Below are 17723 nucleotides of genomic sequence, written 5' to 3'. Positions count from 1 at the left end.
CAATCAGATGGCTAGGGATTAAACGACGTCGTTTCAATGAGTCTATTTCCTCTATCAAAAAGGTGGTTGGAACACAACAACAAATGGTCCCATGGTCTAGTGGTCAGGACATTGGACTCTGAATCCAGTAACCCGAGTTCAAATCTCGGTGGGACCTTTTTCCACCTTCATACCTTTTTCCATTTTCCTTTCATTGTTTCTTTTGAACCTTCACACGGTAAATTTTTTGCAGAACTTTGTATACAATGTGTTCGAGAAGAACAAGCCAATTCACCAATATTATGATTATCAACTTCAAGCATTTATAACTATGACATTTCAAAATGTAGGACCCTCCTTTTAATTCCTTTGGGCCTGTCTCCTTTATTTGGATGCAATATAATTTGCAGATGGATGTTGTAAAATTTTTCACAAAATCTAGAGCTTTCAGGGCCACAGTTCAGTGGAGAAGAGTTCAGAGAGCCTGGGGCAAAAGCCTATACTACTTGGGCATTAAGAACAAACTAGTACACCAATATCATCATCAAATTTAAACAGTTCTAAGAATTCAGTGCTTTAGAATTGGTATAAATCTTTCTTCTGTCTTTCCTTTCTCAAGAATAACAAAAATGAAAATCTGATTCCACCCAAGAAAAGGCCCCCAAAGGTTACAATTTACATTCCACAAGGACTAGAAACAAAGATCAATTACAGATTTAAAAAAAAAATAGGGGAAAAAAACGATTTGGCTTGTTGTAGCAATAAACAAGCCCCTAAAACAAATTGAACCACAACTGCCAGAGACAACCTTCTCCATAGATTCTCTTTCAAGACCCATTCCACAACTAAAACTACTGTCCTGGAGGCAACATCTCCCTTCAATCTTCACTATTCAGACCCCCTTTGAAGGACTGTTCACCTTTTAAACACCCCCATGTAAGAACAAAAATGGATTGAAACCCCAAAACTCCGAAAACAATAGGAGTGTTTTGGGGCGTGGAGCAGGGCACTCAAATGGGGCGCCTGCTGTGTTATTAACAAAGAATTAAGAACAATTAACTGCTCTGCTAGTTCTCGTCATGTCTCTCTACGTTTTGCATGCTAGAAGGTTCGGGGAATACCTCCTTGGAATGTCTTCTTTGGGAGGAGGAATGGTCACCCCCACCATTTTGGCCACTTCCTTGAGAACCTGTGGTTCCTGACTGTTTTAAGCTACTGGTTCCCTCTATTCTATGGGTGGAGGCTGCCACTGGATTAGCCGCCACATCCAATGAGCTGTGACGCCAGCTACCAAATAGAGCAGCATTCCAAGACCCTCTAGAAGAGGTTGTCTTAAGCCTCGCAGAACTGGAGTTTTCTTCCCTTACTACCTTCAGAGGGTTTTCCAAAGCTTTAAGAATGTACCTCATGAGGGGCCGCCTTGAAATCTTGGGATTGAGGCAAGATCTGGCAACAATGGCCATGGCCCACACTTCCTCTAACAGATCCTCATCTATAATCAAAGAAGGGTCCACAATCTTCTGAACAAGTTCCTTGTCATATATACTGATGCAAGGTAGCGTTTGATCTAACCATTCCTTCACCTGGGCATCATTGGACGCGCTAATTCCCAGCCTACCTGTTACTAGCTCAAGTAACACCTTCCCAAAGCAGTAAACATCATAGGCACATGTTGCTGATGGTGAACCTGGTTGTTTCCCAAATATAGAAAAGAAGGAAAATTAAGAAATAACATTTAGATTAAAAATTATTTTAAATTATATAATGTGATCCCACAAAAATTCATATCACATAGGATTGGTGGCAACTAGGAACAAAAAATGCAGAAAGAAGAAAGAAAAAATAATAAGTGAGAGTTTTTATTTTTAGTCGGTTCAACCAAATGCACAGAATGACTTTCACATGCTATCACTGCTTACTAGTAAGAACCATCATAAAGGTAATCTTATACTCTAATCAACATGTGAAGCACACATCACAATATCATGGGAACAAACCACTGATATCATGGATCTAGATGTTTTTGCTCAGAGGGACACCCCTGGCAAGATTTTCCACAGAAAATGATATTTCACGCTATGAGGAGTCCAGGTGCGACAATTGCATGATAATGATCTATGAATAGATACAAACAGAATACCAGTCCATGTGGAGACTAATAAGTATCGAAAAGCATATGGATTCTTCTTCATTGGCTTTCAATAAATAGCAGACAAAATAATTGTCAATCTCAAGTTTTATAAGACAAGTGTACGTACCAGAAGGGCCTTGTTCAGATGTCCTGCAAATTGTCAAAAGGAAAACTATTGTTAATACTTTCCAGAAGTTGAAAGACCACATATATGATTTGATATATTGTTGGTTGTCATGAAGTATAAGAGCATCAAATCATGTCTACTCTGGCTCCAAATGTTAATTTTGTGGAACATAAAGCTAGCCATCATGGTCTAAATCTATGCCTGCAGTTCTGATATTATTGCACAATAAAATAAAAAATTCAATTTCAATGGTTAGTGTGTTGAAACCATTCTGCATTGGGACATTGATCATGAATTTCTTCATGCACGAAAATAGCCAAAGACACTGGCTCTACTATAGGCTGTAAAAAAAATTGCCTCTTTGTTCATAAAAGAGAGGATTGGACCTCAATACCAAACCATCTATGATTTGATATATTGTTGGTTGTCACGAAGTATAAGGACGTTACATCATGTCTAATCTGGCTCCAAATGTTAATTATGTGGAACATAAAGCTAGCCATCATGGTCTAAATCTATGCCTGCAATTCTGATATTATTGCACAATAAAATAAAAAATTAAATTTCAATGGTTATTGTGTTGGAACCATTCTGCATTGAACCATTGATCATGAATCTCTTTATGCACAAAAATAGCCAAAGACACTGGCTCTACTATAGGCTGTAAAAAAATTGCCCCTTTGTTTGTGAAAGAGAGGATTGAAGCTCAATATCAAACCATCTTTCCTTTTTACAGGAAAATTTAGCATGTTAATAATTGCACTTTTGGAATCACATTAATAATACCAACTTCCACAACCAAATATAAATCAGAACTTCCTTAGTGTAAAAAGAAGTAAAAAACTATAATAAAATGAATTTTTATGCAACTAAACAGTAGACAGCACAAATTCCTTAGATCCAAGTTGTAATCCAGATGGTTACACTTCATAAAGACAAGTTATCTAACAGTCAAATTTCATAAAATTCTAGGAATAATATTTGGCTTTTGGCTGTCAGTTCAACAATTCAAGTAACAGCCTCATTATGGAAAATTTGGATTGTCATCTGCCATTTGATTTGGGTTGGAAATATCAGGCTCAAGAATGTTTTTATTGGACCAGTGTCATACAACATTCCTAATTAGCTCCTTTCTGATTTTCCACAAAATTACTCAGATCCAAGTTTTAGTCCAGATGGTTACACTTGTAAAAACTAATGATCTGAAAGTCAAATTTCATAAAAATTCTCAGAATAATATTTGGCTTTTGGAAGCCAGTCCACCACTTCAAGTAACAGCCCCATTATGGAAAGCTTGGATCAGCAATTGCCATTTCATTTAGTTTGGAAACATCAGGCTAAAGAACAATTTTATTGCACCAATATCATATAACATTCCTAATGACCTCATTTCCGATCTTCCATTTGGTGTGTGTGTGTGTATGATCTAAAAAGTAAGCTGAATCCATAAAGAAAACCAAAGGAATGTAAAGGACAAATACAACATGGAATTAACTAGTGGTTGAACATAAACTGAATTAAGAGTTAAGAAAATCAACATAATGCTGATCCAGATAAATAATGATTTGAAAATGTCAAAACAAGAAACAAAACATTAAAAGCAGACTTACTGTGGTAACCGCAGAAACCTGGTAATCACGTTTTGATGAGTATCCCCTTCTTGAGAGCAAACCTCACTCAGGCTTCCTAAACGCACTTCAAATTTATCATCAAGCAGTATACTGCTTGCTTGAACATCTCTTCAACCACCAAAAGAGAGATGTCATTTGTTGCACCACTAAACATAAATTCTTCTAAAGCAAACTTACAAACAATTAATTAAGATCAAGGTAATGCAGACATGTCATTTAAAGTACAAAGTGGCTCAATCAAAAGGAAAATATTATACCTCCAAAGCATTAAAAATAAAAAATAAGAATAAAAATAAAAGAACACCTGATCAAACAAGCTCAGACCCAAAGATTAATGTCCAACTAAAATTGTTTTCTCATCTGCCTAGCCAATAAACTTGGTGTCAACCAGAAATCTCACTATTTGATAAAGACCAATGTCCAAATAAGGCATGAAACAATCCCTCCGACCCATCACAGCACTCCATTTGTACGACTACATGCTCTGTGAGCCTACTAACATCAAGAAAAATTTATTGGGCATGAATCCAATGTTTACTTTATATGATGTGATTCCATCAAGCTTCCAACTTATATTTATTTGAGAAATGAGTCATGACTGTAATGCTGGTTGGCAAGTCCTTTTGTAATAAAAAACAAACAAAATTTATTAGAGAGAGAAAATTTTGAGAGAGCTTAGGAAGAAGGAAAACCATTCTAACTAGGGGAGAAAAGAAAGGAACAAGCTACAGAAGAAGAACCCAGATAAACTCAAACACAAAAGCAAGTGAAAAACCCAAGGCAAACAAAAATATCACCAAATGCTAAGGTTATATGCTCCTTAGCCAAATTTTGAGTTTCGCTATCAGTTCCCTATCAACCTAATCAAATTTCACACCTAGGACAAAGAAGAGGTCCAATCACCACTCTCACTGAATAAGCATTACCCCAAGGGCTCAAGTTGTTTTCTTTCATCAATCATGTGACAACCCCTAGAACCACTCTCCACCAGATAATTGATACCCATTCTAAGAAGTTCTAGCAACCATTCTAAAAAAGTTAGTATTTTTTCTTTGATGGTAAGTTCTAAGCCTTATGACTTCTAGGGAAGTCGCATGCAACCTTCCTAAAGCATCCATAAATTTGCCCTCATTGCCCAACTGACCCACCCTAAAACGTGCAAATCCATCAGAGGTAACAGCCCCCTGCATCTGAGTTACTGATCTCAGCAAGGAGGCATGGCCTTGGTTCTAGGCCTAGCTTCAACAAACTGGAAAATCATATAGAATATAATTAAGATTGAGTGGACATTTGATTACATAATTCAATGCTGACTACTGAAGGTTTTTGTATAGTATCATATTGTCACAATAACTAAAATTCCATTTTCACTGCAAAATTGCAGATGGTGATGAAAAGTTCAGGTGGATCCTGTTAACTTATGGCAGAACATTGGATGTGGTATTTTGATTTGAAAATCAAAAATCACAAATGGACGTAAGATATGGACATAAAATTTCCAATTCGAACCAAACACGGCTTAACATATTGGTGCAAAAATGTAAAATTCATAAGTTCCCTTGACTGGATGAAACAGCAGCTTAGGAAAGTGATTGGCCTACTTCATATGTCAATTCATGTTATACAAAGCTGCTGGCAATTTTTGAAAACATAAAGGAAGTAAAAGAAATTTGAGGGTCAAACTGACATTGCAAAGGGTAAGTAATTATAAGAAACCAATTATAATAATAAAATGGTTGACATCAAAAGGGATGGAAGCAACAAAATATAGGAGGAAGAAAGTTATGATATACCTGTGAACAAGGGGCGGATTACATTCGTGATGCAGATGAGATAAAGCCTCTGCAGCTCCAATTGCAATTTTCAGTCTCGTTATCCAATCCAATGACTGTAAACCATCATCCTCTAAATTGGTTTTTCTGAACAAGGAATTTGACAAGTCCCCATTTGGCATATATTTGTAAACCAGGAACTTTTCATTATCATTCTCCAAGCACTGTCCCAGGAGGGGGACAAATCTTGTATGAGAAACCTTGCTGAAAAAATCTAACTCTAATAAGTATGTTTCTTTCTTGATTGAGCTCAAATCAATTCTTTTGATGACTATGCGGACCCCACCTTCCAAAATGCCCCAGTAGAGATCCCCAGAGTGTCCGTGTTTGATGAAGTTCGCATCACTGAAGTCACCAGTTGCTTGGAGTATCTGCTGATATGTAAATGCTTCTCCAAGACTCGAAAAGTTAATAGGCATCCCCGGAGGTGGAGGACTACCTCCAGCAGGAACAGGCCCCACACCGTTCCCTCTTTGGCTTGTACCACCCTTTCTCCAGCAGCATAGGAACAACACCAGCACCAATACCAAAAACAAGATAAGCCCAAGTCCCCCTAAAACTCCTGCCAATATAATCCATTTTTTGTTGCTCTTTCCTGAAGTATCATTTGTAGTTGGTTGAGTGCTATTTGGTTGTCCAAAATTATCAAAAGGCAAGCCCTTCTCAGCATAGAATGATGCACAGACCTCCAAAGTCCTCTGATTGGACACGTTTTGGAGACAATTCATTCCAAAAGATGCATTACTAGGTGCATAATCTCGTACCCTTCCCTCAAAATAATTTTGAGACATATCAATAGAACTGAACCTCCTAGGCAGAGATGGAAGACCTCCATAAAACATATTCTGAGAAAGATTGAATACTGATGCCGTGGCATTACCATTGAAACTGAAGTTGGGGAGAACACTAGTAAAGTTATTTCCAGAGACATCAAGAAAACTCAAGTTGGGCATTGTCCAGAGCACATCAGGAAGATTGCCAGTGAAAGCATTCTGACTAAGAACTACAAGTTGCAACTGACTTAGAGCAGGAAACAAATTACCCGGCAAAGACCCAGCTAGAGAATTTTTCCTGATTGCCATTTTCTGCAAATTTTTCAAACCCCTAAAATCAGCTGGTAAGGACCCAGAAAGGGAATTGAAGCTGAGATCAAGCTCGACTAGATTATCAAGGTCACCAAGTTGGGCAGGTATGGAAGAAGACAGACTATTGCCAGAAAGATTCAAATACTGAAGACTCGAAATATTCCCAATACCCGGAGGAATCGTATCAGACAAAAAATTTACCGAAATATTAAGCACTGAAAGATTCCTAAAAGACCCAAATGACGAAGGAATCGATCCAGTGAACCTATTCTGGGAGAGATCAAGAACCGAAAGATGGGATAATTGACCCAAACTCGACGGAATAATCCCGGTGAGATTATTATAGGATAAAAATAAAGCATTGAGATTGCTTAGATTTCCTAAACTCGAAGGAATAGGACCAATGATAGAACAAGACCGGAGATCAAGCACTTTGAGCGACGAAAGCCGCTCACCAAACCAGTCCGGGATCGAGCCCGGAAGCAAAAACATTGAAGCATTAAACGACTCCAAAAGGGTCAAATTGGCGAGCGCATCAACAGCGAATTCTGGGTTTCGACTACCAAGTCGGGTCCGCCTGAACCCCGAAATGTCGATCCCAACGACGCTCCCATTTCGGCATTGGACACCGCGCCAGAACCAGCAAGGGTCAGACTTTATCGGCCATTCCTTGCTCCTCAGCCCCAGCGACGATCTGAGCTCCAACAGAGCTGTAAACTCAGCGGATGAACTCAGTCGCGCCTGAGTCTGTTCGAATGTGGACTCAACCAACAACAACAGCACCACCAACAAAAGACCAAATGTCACAACTCTGCTCCGCCGATTCACCATCTCTACAAAGACGATTTGGGCATCTTGGTTTGGTCTCACATTCATTCACATGCAGTGTTCTAAACTCCAATAAACTCGATCGAAATCACTCTAAAAAAGATAACCCACTTACCTCTATCACAAGCTTTGATTCTACAAACAGTTGGTAAACCATCTGCATCACTTTCGTTGCTTCTTCTTTTCTGGTACAATCACGCCCATCTCTCTACCTACTCCCTATCTCTTCTCTCTGCCTTTTTTCTCCAGTTTCTTCAGTTGACGAAAGAGAGAGAAGGGCTTTAAAAAAAATGGTAAAAACAATAATAATTCTAGAGAGAGAAAAGAGAGGGCCACTGGTCAAGGATTTATCTATCTATCGCTCTCTAACACAGCTACTCTTTATATCTCTCCCCCCTCTGTCTTTCTCCTTTCTTTTTTCACGCTGACAAAAAAAGCTTAGCCGGAGCAGCAAAAGTGGGCTTACCGGCACGAGCCAGGGTCTTGACCGGTGGTGGTGGTGGTAGTGGTGGGTCGCTGACACTGAGCCAAAACCAACGCCGGTGATTTGCCAGTGTTTGACCACCGATAATCCCGCCCTCAGACAGCTAAGCCCAAACCCATTTCCTCCCTTTTTCCCTTTAAAAAAAACATGCATATAAATCTAACTAATAAGAAAATCCCAATCCCCCTCCCCCTCTCTCTCTCTCCTCCCACTTTCTCTCTCTATAATATTTTTCCCCCCCTTTATTTTCCCTCTAGCTTTGGGGGTATTTATTTATAAAATGGCTTGGTTCTTGATAAATGATAAAAGAGAAGTATTGATGAAATTAGGAAAGTTAATAATGACATTTTTTTTTCCTTTTTCTTTTTTTATTTATTTATTTTTATTTACAGTTCATGGGTGTAATAAAGCAGGTGGAGGAAATATGTGCATTTACAGCAAAGCCTTCTAAAAGGACCAAAAAGGGTTGAGCGAGTACCTGAAACTCGCGTACTTTCTCTACCTGTCTGAAACGTGTTATCCTAATTATTTTCCAAGTGATTAATCTAATTGGAATTTAAAAAATTAGGTGAATTAATGAATTTTTTTTCATAGGGCATGGCTCAAATATTGAATGCTGGTGTTGCAATGATGGAGGTGTTAAAGGGGGAAATTGTGGTGTTGGTACTAGCATTTATTGAGATTTACCATTAGAGAAAATCATAGATGGATATTTCATATCATATCATATCATATAATTAATATTTTTTTTTTTTAGATTTGTTTTTTTGTATTAAAAAAATGTGATAAAAGTTGGGTTGGATGTTGTTTAAGAAATGTTCCTTGACATGATTTTCAAAATTTGTCACTTTTATTAGGTAATAATTATGCTAGCAATTAAATTAATTTTTTAATTTCATTCTTTCCTTTTCTTGCCCCAAAAAATATGGTATTGCCTTTCTTAATTTAATGTCTTCTTCATGGTCAAAGATGTTGTTTCATTTTCCTTCCTATGGTTAGGGTTGAGATTTTTATGATGTTCATTCTAAATTTCGAGTTAAAATTGTTTGAAATTACTCAAACTAATTAACGAAATAACGGTCAGGGTTATATTGTATATTATGAAATCTTTGGGTTTTGACATATATTCAATGTGTATCGATGTGTTTATTCTTAATTTTGTCAAAATAAGCTCGATATTTGTCTAATTATTTTAAACCAATAAGTGCTCTAAGTTGATTAATATTGTCATGTTATATTGTGTCATTTTCTATAAATTATGCATCGAGATTTTTGTCTTAGGACTTAAGAAAAGTGATGAACAAATTAATAAAGTTAACTAATACCGTTAAAGTGTGACATTTATTAGTATTCACACGTCCCATAAAGTCTAATACGCTCCCTTTCTAGTTTGGCCAAAATGAGTTCAACGGGTATTATTCTATTTGTTTGACAAGGAGATTAATAGGTAGAGATTAATCATTTTATCTTATTAAATTACACCATATACATAAGCATCAAATTGACTAATTAAGGTTCTTTGACAACTTAAGTGCCAACCGTTACAATAACTAAATCAATTATCATAGTTACATTGTAAAGTCAAATAGTGTTTCACAAATGATCTATATAAAACAATATGCTTTCACCTTACTTCGTTGAAACCGATTCAATATGCGTCAATACCTTGCAAAAATCGACTAGTATGGTGTTTATTTTTTTAACTTAATGTTGAATATAATTTGTTTTTAGATTTTAGACACTTATTTTAATTTTATTTATTTTTACTTATTACTCATTTTAAAAAAGAATGTTTTAACTCAATAGAAAATGTCAAAATATTCGACTTTTTGTTGAATATCAATTTCTTTAAAACAATTAAAGCATAATCTCAATATTACCCTCATTATATTATACACTTAATACTTTATATAAACAAAATAATAAAAATCAATAAACAACTTGATATTATTAATTTATACTTAAAATTAAATTAAGTTTTATTTAGATTCAAGTGACTACATTTCATTAAAGCAAGAGAAAGAATTTAAATCAATTAAACTTATATATATTAGGTTATATGGTTCCTTTATGAAGGTCAAATCAAAATTCTTTTGTATGTCCTTGTAAAAAGTCAATTACCATAGTAGTGGGGGATAAAGACTCACTTATAGCGTAAATTTTGCTCCATGTGACATATGTCCCATAGACACTATTGTCCAATCTTCTGGACGTTGGTTAACGGTCTTAATCTATATCATCTTATCAAATCTATAGTGAATAATTGATACCAATCATATCAATATGTTTTTTTTATCCTATGATTTTTATTTTTAAAAAGTTATTTAACATAAGAAAAAAAAATGATCACCACATTAAATGGAGTGGCCGCCATCATTAGATGGTAATCCATGATGATAAGAATGTGTCCCATGGTCTACCTCGTGAACTAATCAAACATTCACCTGTGTCATTATGTGCTAAGTAAACCTTTGACCTTGAACTTCTAGAAGTTGATTTTCCCGAACAATTCAAGATTTTGCAAGAAAAAAATTATACCCTTTTCTTATAAATAACATGTATCGAGATGCCCTCATCATCTAAATCTGTACGAAGAATACCGATAATAGAGATGAAGACCATATTTGATAAATATTTTTGAAAAAAAAAATAATTCTAATCAATTTTAAAAATTTAACTAACCAATTAACTGCTTTCAAATGTAGCAACATCCCCCCATAAAAATATCCTAAAAAGAAAAAAAGAAAAAAAATGGAAAAGGAACTGCAGCATAACCTCAAAGTGAGGTTTACACCAAGGGGAGGCCCAACTGAGGGCAGGGAGGTAGGTCATCCACTGAAGACCAGACTCAAGTTGTGTACTTTGACACTCAAATTATAATTTTAAAGAATCCATTTAAAAAATAAAGCATGTAAAAAATATATATTATTTTATATTAATTAAAACCAAGCATTTTGGTCTACAATTTATATATATATTTTAATTTTAATAAAATAATTTCAACCAATCTTATTAATTAAAAATATCAATCAAACCAAGCATTTTGGTCTACAATTTATATATATATATATATTTTTTAATTTTAATAAAATAATTTCAACCAACCTTATTAATTAAAAATATCAATCAAAACCAAGCATTTTGGTCTACAATTTATATATATTTTTTAATTTTAATAAAATAAGTTCAACCAACTTTATTAGAAGTACATTTAATGTTGATTCTTTCCTTGGCTGCTTTGCTCTCATTCTTACCAATTCTTCATTGAAACCATGCCTATTTTGTGATCCACTTTTCAGTATTTTATAGGGTTATATTTATTAAATTTTATTTTAAATTGACACGTTGTCAGCCTACATGGAATTTAGGAAAAAAATTTATTGGGAGAATAGGTAAATTTAGTGAAAAATGATTGTGAGAAAAGAGAAAAGAATTTGAGTTGAAATTCATATTTAAAAGAAAACATTATAAAAATATAGATTGGCTTTTTATTTTATTTTTGCAATGAGGCTGTAAATTGAAATTTTAGGTTTTTAAAAGATTAATAGAAAAAATAAGTTTTTTATTATTATTAAAAACACTTACCAAATTTGATGAGAAATATAAAAGAGGAAGAAAATTTGATGAGAAATTTTTTATTAAATATTCCTAAAAGGTGTTTTCCCTTAATTTGCTAAAAGTAAATTCTTTAAATTTTTAAAAGAAAAAAGGGAGAAAAAAAAGGGTTAGATTTTTCCAAATAATTTAAAATTTCTTTCTTAAATTTAATAAAAAATATACTTGTTTAACTAATTTGTTGAAAAAAAAATTATAATTTAAGAAATAATTTAGTATAAAAGTCAAGAAAATATTTATTTTTTATAATTTTTTTAATTATATAATTTTTTTTATATTTAGTAATAATTATCATTTATGGTACAAATATTATCCTTTATATTAATCCCTTTTACTTTCTGTAAAAATTATGATTTTGACTTTAATTTTTATTTTTAATTAAAGTTAAAATTAAAATGTTAATACAAACATACTCTGATTTATAAAAGAAAAAAAATTTTAAACTGCGTTGGCACATAGCAAGTAAATTAGTAATCATGTAGAAACTAATTATTAATATTATTATTATTATATTTTTATTTTTTAAAGGGAAGGGTGAGAAATAAGAAAAAAAATAATTGTGAAATAATAATAATAATAATAGTGCAGACTGAGAGTGCAATCAAGTGAAGAAGTTGTATAGTGGGAGTGAGAGTGGGAGTCAAAAGAGGTATTGATGGGTCAAAACTGTTGATACTGTCTGAATCACTGGATCTTCATGTCACACCCACAGCAATGATGACAAACACCTAACCTATTAATATAAAAGACACACCAAATGTTTCTCTCCCTCTCCCTCTCCCAACAACTCTCCCTTCAATATTTCTATTTGATTCTGTGGAGACAATGATAGGGACTTACTATTTCATAACATCGTTTTTTTTTTTTTTTATCATCACATATAATATGCCCCAATTCCATAATTCCATGACCAAATTTAGATTCTCTATTTTTTGTTTTTCTTAGCATTTTGTTATTATTTTCTCTCCAAAACATTGGAAAACAACAATTATCATTCCAACCTACAATTAGTTTAAATAAATAGTATAAAATTATATTAAGGTGTAAAAAGTATGATTTGATTGATTCATCGAAAAATAATTAAGATGGATTTATGGTTGAATTTAAACCGAAATTGTTTTAAACTTAAATATAATTTCTTTTTAAAAATAATTAAAATTAACTTGGATTTAAAGTTTAAGATATATTTAAACTTTTTAACCCGGGATATGATGAATGTATTTAAAAAGTGGTTTGATTATAGTCTTATAAGTAATTAGAATGAATTATTTTAATAGAATTAATAAAATATGTAAATAAATATAAAAAAATTATAAAACATTAAATAATTATAGATGATAAAAGATACATTTTTTAAAACGTTTGGTTTGATTTTGTTTGATTAATATTATATTAACAAAATAAAAAATCGAACCTATAAAAAGATTATCAAATATTGAATAATTATAAATCAAGGTATTTTTATAATGATGGTTTGATTTAGTTTTACTAATCAAGGGATAAGGAAACCAAAATTCAACCCAATAATTTATATATGTTCTCAAATTTATAAATAAAAAAAAAGCCTATTAAGATTTTTTTTTAAATTAAAAATTAAAAAATCAGTGATTTTTATATTTCAAACAAAAGAAAAAAGGAAAAGCAACGTTTCAGTGGACAAAAAAGAAGGGGAAGACTTGCGAGCCATGAGCTGAAATTGGGGTGATGTGGCCTGCGTTGAAGCGCGTTATCTGATGATGTGGCCCCTGATGTGGACTGACTCAGTCCGCGTTAGATATTTTGTATGTTGACTGACTCGGTCAACCACCAATTTGTGCTTATGTGTACCACTTACATGTCTAACCTGCCATGTCATCATTTGTCATGCTCAATGCACCATGGGCCATTCCTCTTCTCAACTCCTCCAACTCCTCTTCCACAAAAATAAAAATGAAAAATATTCTTAAAAATAAAAAATATTTTTGAAACCTAAAAATACGTTTGATCATATATATACTTATATTTATAATTTGTTATTATTAGAGTTGGCTTTAGGTACTTAAGTGGGTTGACTCAATCCGGACCCAATACCCAATAGAAAAGAAAATGGGAGGAGATCTTTACGAATATTTCTACAATTTAAAAAAAAAAAAAATTTCTTTTCTTTTTCTCTCTCAGAGAATATCTTGTAACAAGAAAAAAAAAATTATAAGAGAATAAATTTTTTTTCTTACCATCTCTCCCCTTAGAGAGAGAGAAGACAATATAAATTTCTTTTATTTATTTATTTATTTTTATTGAGAAAGCTAAAATAAGTTAAAGTATTGTTGTGGAAAAAAATGGCTTTCCTATTTATAGTTTCATTCATGGCTTGAATATAGAAAATTGATCAATGAAACAATCAATTCAGATTTCTTGTGATTTTAGAAAGTAATTTAAAAGTCTTATTTTATTTAGAAAATAAGATATTTTATAATAATATTTTTATTAATTTAAAAAAATATTTGGAATATTAGTGGAAAATAAAACAATATAAATTTAATTTATTTATTTATTTTCAAAAATATTACCAAAAGTTAATGGGAAAGAAAGGGAGAAACAATAGGTTCCTTATGATTTAAGATTTTTTTTCTTTCATAGGTAAAAATAATTGAAAGAGAGGCCAAAGGTAGAAACAAACCACTCCCTTTCTATTATAGTCCTCATTTATGCCCCGAATTTGGGGTTTGAAAAGTACATGCACAAAAAAAATAAAAAAATAAAAAAAATCTTAGGTCCCTACCCAAGGTCAACGTTTACCAAAAATGAGCTCAGAATCTACATTGGAATCTCCTTTTGCCAAATCGAGTGACCTAAAAGTTGCCACGTTAGCACATAGCCTCCAAAACAGCTATGAGTGGTTGATTACTTTCTCAAAATTTGAACGTTACTTTCATAAGCTTCATTTAAAAAGCTAATCAAAACAATTCAATCAATACACAAACTTCCACAAAAACCATGGTACGTGGCTGTCACGTGTACACCTACTTTTTCAAATTATTTATTCTATACAACGTTATAATTTGTATGGTTTTTAAAATAAATTAATAAATATTTATATATTATGACCTGTCAAATAGTTAATTCAAATATTAAGAGCTTATCTCTTGCTTTAAATAATAATTCAAGCTCATTACTACTTATTTTTCTTCCCTTTAATATTTCTTTTTTGTAGTTGATTTTCCTTTTAATCTTGATTTTTTTTATAAAAAAAATATTATATACGTTACTTTTGATTTTCCTTGCCCCTTGGTTTAGGGCGAGTTGTTCCACCTTAATTCAATAAGAAATTCAAATAGAATGAGACATGACATGTGTGATAATTTTTCGTGTTTATCTGTTCTTGTTCATTCTAATTATAAAATTTTTAAAATTATATTATATGCATTGCTTTAAGTAATAATTCAAGCTCATTATTACTTATTTTTCTTCTCTTGAATATTTTTTATTTTGTAGTTGATTTTTTTTTAAAAAAATATTATATGCGTTACTTTTGGTTTTCCTTGCCCCTTGGTTTAAGGCGAGTTGTTCCCATCTTAATCCAAGAAAAAAATTCAAATATAATGAGACATGACATGTGTGATAATTTCTCGTGTTTAGTCAATTTTGTTTAGTCTAATTATAAAATTTTAAAATTATATTAAAAACAATTAAATTTTTAAAATTTTATAACATATTTTATTTAATAAGTATTATTTTCATTATTTGATATAGGATCCAAATTTTAAAAAACATCTTAAATTCCTAATTTATTTATTTTATATGTGGATAGATAGACAAACAAATGAAGATAACATTTTTTTTACTTACAAATATACAAATTAGGGATAAATATGAAAAGACAAATCAAATTAATTTTTTTTATAAATTTGATATCCCGATACTTAAGCTTAATATGCATATCATTCTATTGTAATCATTAGGCAGAAATATCACTTGTGCTGAAATCTGAAATGATTGAAGAATAACTTAACAAAGGATACAAAACTCATTACTTAATGGTTACATTGGGTAGATACCATCATAGTAGTGGGTAGTATACAAACAAGTCATAATCAAGTGTAAAGGGCAAAACCCATTAGAGGAAAAGGCAGGGGGGCAGAGCATGTTATGAATGCTTAATCCAAAGTAAAGAAAGGTTGGTTTGCATGATGAAGCTTGAAAACCCCCATCATCCACCCCCCACCAAAACCCATTAAAGAGAGATTTATGATAACTCCATACCATAACTAAGACACACTCCTACCACCACCACCACCACCACCATCCCCACAAAAAACTGTCATCATGTTCTCCACTTAAGCCATGTTGTTGCTACAGATTAATGGCTGTGACTCCCCATTTGGGCCCCATCTTATTCGTACCAGGGAGGTGAAAGTTTTGATTGAATCTATGTCATGTGTCACCCCCAACTGCTCCACTCTTTAGTCAACAAATGAGCCTTATTCTTTATATATACTTGAAGCATAAAAAACAAACCAACTCCAATTATTGCAGATGGTCGAGCCCAAAATGAGAAGTACTACTCATCAAATACTCTTCTACGTTATTATTATCATTATGGATTTATCTAGCTACAACATCAAATGTTACCCTATTTCTTTTCCTTTTTTGACTTTTTTATTTTTTATTAATCTATTGAAAACACTTATGTTATCATTTATATATTTTCAAATCACATTATTTATACATTATTCTCATTTATTTGTATATTTATATCTTTATTTTATTTGTTCATATTTTGATTTAACAGTCTAAATTTGATCATTTATAATATTTTATTTTATAAATGTTACTACAATATTATACGATATTTTTTTTATCTATAAAAATGACATTATTTACCAATGATATTATATATATATTTTTAGATTATGTTGTTGGTATCTTATTCCCATTTATTGGTACATTTACGATTTAATCTCATTCATTTGTATGTTTGAATATTTAAATCATATTAATTATATTATATTCAAATTTAAATCTTTTATTCATCGATGCCATTAAGATAACTTAATATTTTATTATTATTATTATTATTATTATTATTATTTATGTAACAAAGCACATAGCACATAGCACATAGCACATAGCACATGCAAGTCATGCCTCTTTGTAATTTTTTTTTCTTTTTAAATTTTTGTGTTTTTACATGTATTGCAAATCCCAAGAGAAGGATTAAATAGAGGGGCCGTTTTCTTCATCGCGTTGTCACTTTCATGGCCTCTACCAAAGTGGAGCTGCACAAAATTCAAAGCGTTAGGTTTGATGAAGGAAGGAACAGGGTGTGTGATGTCATCATTTTCATGGAGAGATATAGCATGTGCGGTGTGTGTGTGTTTCCTTTTTTGAAGTTTGCAATCGTTTGGATGAAAAATAGAAAGGAATAAAAGTAGGAAGAAAAATGAAAAATAAAATTTAAATTAATAAATTATTTTTATATATTATTTTAAATTTATTTTAACTATTTTATATAGAAATTAAATAATTTTATACATTTTAAACTAATATTAATCATATTTAATCTTTTTTATATTTTTTAATAATAAAACTAAACATAACATAAAAAGCAAAATTGTGATAAGAAATTATTAATTTTATGAAAAAAAATTAAATATATAATAAAATATCTTTTGATTTAATTAAAATATAGATAATTTAACAAAAAAAAAAAAAAGTTTTAGTAATACCCATAAGAGAAAGTTAAGAGTTTGTTTCGTAATTATTTTAAAAAATAGTTTTTGAAAGCTGTTTTTTATGTTTTACAGAATAAAAGTTTATTTGAAAACTTAAAATATTTTTAACATATTTTTTAATATTTAAAAGAAATTATATTTAATATTTTATTTTTAATTATTCCATATTTTTATATAATTATTTTTCAAAAAGTCATTAAAAACAATTTTTAGTTATCATAATTGTTTTCCTAATTTTGTTTTTTAGACAACTGAAAACTATTTTTAAAAACGATTCCAAATGAGCCTTAACAAATA

At 31.7% G+C, this 17723-nt stretch overlaps 1 protein-coding gene and 1 non-coding gene across 3 annotated transcripts; one reads left to right on the top strand and one right to left on the bottom strand.

Moving 5' to 3' along the window:
* The first annotated feature begins 85 nt into the window (after positions 1–85).
* TRNAQ-CUG (transfer RNA glutamine (anticodon CUG)) lies at positions 86–157 on the top strand. The gene has a single exon. It is a non-coding gene; the product is annotated as a tRNA-Gln (tRNA).
* A 404-nt stretch (positions 158–561) lies between these two features.
* Positions 562–8284, bottom strand: LOC100853635 (probable LRR receptor-like serine/threonine-protein kinase At2g16250). Of its 2 annotated transcripts, XM_010649572.3 has the most exons (5): positions 7729–8274; positions 5662–7618; positions 3848–3976; positions 2238–2260; positions 562–1666 (listed from the first exon to the last, which is right to left on the bottom strand). In XM_010649572.3, the coding sequence occupies exons 2-5, from the start codon at positions 7614–7616 to the stop codon at positions 1047–1049; spliced, it is 2727 nt and encodes a 908-aa protein (XP_010647874.1). In that variant the 5' UTR covers positions 7617–7618; positions 7729–8274; the 3' UTR covers positions 562–1046. The 2 variants fall into 2 exon arrangements, with proteins under 2 accessions (XP_010647874.1, XP_003631657.2); XM_003631609.4 differs by having other exon boundaries at positions 5662–8284.
* Positions 8285–17723: the final 9439 nt, after the last annotated feature.

Source organism: Vitis vinifera, chromosome 3, assembly GCF_030704535.1.
Source record: "Vitis vinifera cultivar Pinot Noir 40024 chromosome 3, ASM3070453v1".
Lineage (NCBI taxonomy): Eukaryota > Viridiplantae > Streptophyta > Magnoliopsida > Vitales > Vitaceae > Vitis > Vitis vinifera.
Note: the sequence above shows the minus strand (reverse complement) of the source record. Positions and strands in the feature narration are given on the sequence as shown.